This window comes from Monodelphis domestica, chromosome 3 (assembly GCF_027887165.1).
Source record: "Monodelphis domestica isolate mMonDom1 chromosome 3, mMonDom1.pri, whole genome shotgun sequence".
In the NCBI taxonomy this organism is placed as follows: Eukaryota; Metazoa; Chordata; class Mammalia; order Didelphimorphia; family Didelphidae; genus Monodelphis; species Monodelphis domestica.
The window spans coordinates 383,109,576-383,114,541 of record NC_077229.1 but is presented as its reverse complement, the minus strand read 5'-3'; the positions used below and the strand labels follow the sequence as shown (position 1 = coordinate 383,114,541).

The 4,966-nt window shown below is 39.0% G+C and overlaps 1 protein-coding gene across 1 annotated transcript; it reads left to right on the top strand.

Annotated features, from left to right (window-relative positions):
- Positions 1 to 3,539: 3,539 nt before the first annotated feature.
- On the top strand, positions 3,540 to 4,576 carry LOC100013422 (dnaJ homolog subfamily B member 6-like). The gene is given in 2 exon segments (XM_016432772.2): positions 3,540 to 3,834; positions 3,836 to 4,576. Coding segments are annotated over 2 exon segments (975 nt in total). The 5' UTR covers positions 3,540 to 3,600.
- The last annotated feature ends 390 nt before the right edge of the window (positions 4,577 to 4,966 follow it).

The following is a 4,966-nucleotide window of genomic DNA, read 5'->3' as shown; positions in this document are numbered from 1 at the left end:
TTAAAGCAATGAATCTCATGAAGGGATCATATTCTTTAAATATGCACTGCATATTTTCATTGAGCTAGAACCAATTACCTATTTTACATAATTACAACTGAGTTCTGAGAATTTGAATTCATGCAACCACTTCATTATTCTTACCAATCAAACCTTAGTCATAACTGAGGTGTACAATGTCTTCAAGAAAGACTAGTGCTTCTGGTATGAGGGCTTGCTTTTCAGGGCTGCTTATCTTCTTTTGGCATCTACCTGCTACCCAACTCTCACCTGAGGTTCCAAGAAACTGTAGCAAGTAGAGCAACCACATCCCAGGAAAACCATCTCCAAAGATGGGCTAGGCTGAGGATAACAAACAGACTTCAGACCCATTGTTGAGTTAGGGGGATGTCTACCCCAGACATCCTGGCAGAAAGGGAGGGTGAGAATAATTTGTTCCAACAACCAGGAAGGCAGCAGAAACAGGTGCTATGGAGTTTTTAGAGCTTGGTTAGATATAGAAACCAAGGTCATCCACTGTATCCCAACCCATCAATAGTTGCCCTGACTTTTGTCTTGCTACTGGACTTAGATAACTTGGATAATAAAGAATGAGTTAGGCTGATGACTTTGTGCAACCCCATTCCCCACATAAATAATAGCATTTTAAGAAATAAAAATCCTTCAAGACCCAAAGTAAATGTTTGAGGGCTTTTCCTGGAGTTGATGACATATAAGTCGGGAGCCATATGAAAGGGCATAGTATAGTAAATAGAAGACCAACTTTGGAGTCAACAAGAATTTAACTCAAGTACTGTTTTGATGCAAAAAGCAGTGTGTCCATGGGAATTTTTTAATCTTTCAGGATTCCAGGCAACTTTCAAAGGTCATAAGTTAAAGAGGAGTTGCTGATCTGTAACAGTAAAGAGTTTCATCCACCAATAATTTCATAGATCATTTAAAAAATTTTAGGGGAAGGTGTACTTTTTCCACTTATAAATCAAATCAAATAGTACTGATGCTCTTATCCTGGTACCCAATAGAAGTACCATTAGAACTTTATCTTAACTGAACATACCCTTTCTCTCTGCCTTGTGAAACTGCCAAGCAGTTGAAAGAATAAATAGAAGATCTATCAAAGCTAATATCCAACGAGTCCTCCACACTTGCTATAGGGCTTCAAGAGTGAGAAAGAGACTGGATTTTTAGCCAGAAGTTGAAATTTCATTCTAGCCCTACTACTTACTAGCTATGTGACCTTAGGCAACTCATTTAACCTCAGTAGGCTCAGTTTCTTAATTTGTGGAAAAAATGGACTAAATGATCTCTAAGGCTTTCATCTTTCAGCTCTCAAGCTCTGAACTTAGGAACTCCTTTGTAGGGCTGTGTGATCAGCTGTATTAATTGAATATGTAACATGAGAAGACGCAAAAGAAGCAGACTATTAGATGACACAATTTAAATATATAAATTCACATGTGCTGAAGGAAAGAAAGACAGCAAGGAAAATGAATATATATAAACATATACATAAATATATATATGAACATGTATATAAGTCCCATATATGAGAAGATGGATATTAAAAAGAGACATTCATGTATCTTACATGATCTTATTCCTTCAAGCTCATCTCTACATTTAGTGGCAAATTCTTGTCAAAAATACTTAAAAGAAAAAACACTAAGGTTGCATCTTGATCAACATTGTGTCTAATAGGCTGTATTTCACATCTAGTATTCTACTAAGCTGACTCTGTAGATAGAATACAATTTTGAAGTGATCAGTCACTAGACTAGCATTGAAATTGAGATAGAAATGAAGGAAATTTTTCATTCCTGCTAATTTTCCCCCAGCAATCTTTTGGACACATACCATCATATACTAGGTCTACCTTAAGGGATAAAAAAAATTCTTCATAACTCTTACAAGTTAAATCTAAGAAATGTGACTCCAGGCATACTTCATCTCTAAGTAGTCTTTACATTACCTGTGATTTAGGGCAAAAACCTATAGTCAAAAAAAAGGAGATTAAGCCTCAAAAACACTAGACCTGTCCTAGAAGGCAGATGCTGGAGATGTCTTTATCTGTTTGATTATACCAAGATAGCTTTCTTCTTTCTCATCAATGTGGCTTAATTTTTATTTCTATAAAGTAACTAGAATATGCTAGAGGAAAGAGAAGCAGTGTGGCATAGGGGACAGGGAACTTGCCTTGAAACCAAAAAGACCTGAATTCAAGACTCACTTCTGCTGCATGCCAGCTGCACATAAGTCACTTGACTTCTCTATGTCCTAGGCAGCCTAAGACTAACTTGAAAAGATCATGCTAACTAACCTGCATTGGCACAAAGACTTTCCTCATATAGGACCAGTAGCTCATTAGAAATTGAATACTATAATTTCTCCAGTCTCTTCCCTCCTCTCCTCCCATCATTCTTCCATCATTACATCCTAAAAACCAATATGTACCGTTAGCTCTTTACTATGTCTTATTTCTGACTAGCCACTTTCCTGTTATTGTGGTGTCATTTTCTCCCATCTTTTTTTCTTGGTAGTTTTAATTAAAAATTTTTATTTAATTAATTAATTTTGAAGATTTTTCCATGGTTACATGATTCATGTTCTTTCCCTCCTCTCCTCCCACTCCCCTCACATAGCCAATGAGAAATTCCACTGGGGAAGGTCAGCTATGGGAAGGGAGAGGGGGAGGGGAGGGAGAAAAAGAATATGATTCTTGTTACCAAGGAATAATGTTCTAAATTGATTAAATTAAATTTTCAAACATAAAAGAAATTCCACTGGATTTTACATGTGTTATTGATCAAGACCTATTTCCATATTTTTAATATTTGTATTAAGATGATCATTTAGAGTCTTCATCCCCAATCATATCCCCATCAACTCATGTGATCAAGCAATTGTTTTTCTTCTATGTTTCTACTCCCACAGTTCGTTCTTTCTCATAAGTTCCTCAGAATTGTCCTGGATCATTGCATTGCTGCTAGTAGAGAAGTCCATTACATTTGATTGTGCCATAATGTATCAGTCTCTGTGTACAATGTTCTCCTGGTTCTGCTCCTCTCACTCTGCATCAATTCTTGGAAGTTGTTCCAGTTCACATGGAATCCCTCCAGTTTATTATTCCTTTGAGCACAATAGTATTCCATCATTCTCCCATCTTTCTATCAACTCCTCCTTTAGCTATCTTTCCAAACTTCACATCAGAACTTTACATCCCTTCATTCTTCTATCACACATCCTATGAGTCAGTTTATTTCATTTACCTTTTCCCCACAGTTCTCTTCAGCCAGACCTCCCTTTCCTAACTGAAGCATGTTAAGACAAAGGCTTAATGGTTATAGCTTCAGTAGGTGCTTCCATCAAGTTCTATTCTGATAACCAAAGACCTAATCCAGTTTCCAACTCCTAAGACAAAAATGCCTCAGTCTTAACTTTTCAAGAGTCAGTAAGCAGGAGTCACCCACGCCACCACCACCACCGCCACCTCCAGCAGCACCGGCACGGAGAAGAGACTTCGGGCCTCGCTGCCCAGCCTCTCCTCCTCCCCGCCGCCAGCTGTCAACCTCCCTTGGGACTTGTTACACAAACTATTAAAACATGGTGGATTACTATGAAGTTCTAGGTGTGCAGAGACATACCTCACCCGAGGATATTAAAAAGGCGTATCGTAAATTAGCACTTAAGTGGCACCCGGATAAAAATCCTGAAAATAAAGAAGCTGAAAGGAGATTCAAACAAGTAGCTGAGGCGTATGAAGTGTTGTCAGATGCTAAAAAACGAGACATGTATGACAAATATGGAAAAGAAGGATTAAATGGCAGGAGGTGGAGGAGGAGGAGGAGGAGGAAGAAGTCATTTTGAAAATCCATTTGAATATGGATTCACATTCTGGAAGTCAGATGATGTCTTTAGGGAATTTTTTGGTGGAAGGGACCCATTTTCACTTGACTTCTTTGAAGATCCATTTGAGGACTTTTTTGGAAATCGAAGAGGGACTCGTGGAAACAGAAGCAGAGGTGCAGGACCCTTTTTCTCTGCATTTGGTGGATTTCCAGGTTTTGGAAGTGGGCTTTCTTCATTTGTTACAGGATTTACTTCATTTGGTTCTGTGGGGCATGGAGGTCTTTCTTCATTCTCTTCTACATCATTTGGTGGTAGTGGAATGGGTAACTTCAAATCCATATCAACTATGACTAAAATAGTAAATGGCAGAAAAATCACTACAAAGAGAACTGTTGAGAATGGTCAAGAAAGAGTAGAAGTTGAAGATGGCCAGTTAAAGTCCTTAACAATAAATGGTGAAGATCAAGAAGCTTTTGCAGCTGAGTGCAGCCGCAGAGGACAGCCTGCCTTATCTTTCCAGTCCGGAGGTTCTCAGAAGAGCAATCGACCTAGTGCTGCTCCCCCCAGACATGTGCCTCAAAATATTTCTGAGGACGAGGAGCAGGAAAAGCATCATGTCAGCAGCAGCTGGGTGTCCCCCATTTTCTTAGCAGGATACAAAGAAGGTGGCAAGAGGAAGAAACAGAAACAGAGAGAAGATCAGAAGAAGTCAACCAAAGGGAACCATTAAAATGGACTTGTCAGATGCCACATTACCTTTTCACCATATGATCCTATAACATTTGAACACATCTGTGTGTGTGTGTGTGTGTGTGTGTATTTGTGTGTGGGGGGGGTGTTGTTTTTGGTTGTACACATTGTTAGGCAGAAGACAGCTCGAGTTTTAATATTGTACTAAAATTGCACTATCACCATTTTTAGTGAAACTCCAGACATCTTCCTAAAGGGCTTGCCATTGGGTTAGGCAGGTGAGAAGGCTGCCATTTTGTGACTGACAGTTTGGTGATATGTGTGATGTGCTGGAGATCTGGAAGGTCAATAGATGTTCTTACCTCGGGTCCTTCCCTAAGAGGGCCAAGGGAAGATTCTTTTCTTCTGGGTCCTCCTATTAAACATCCAT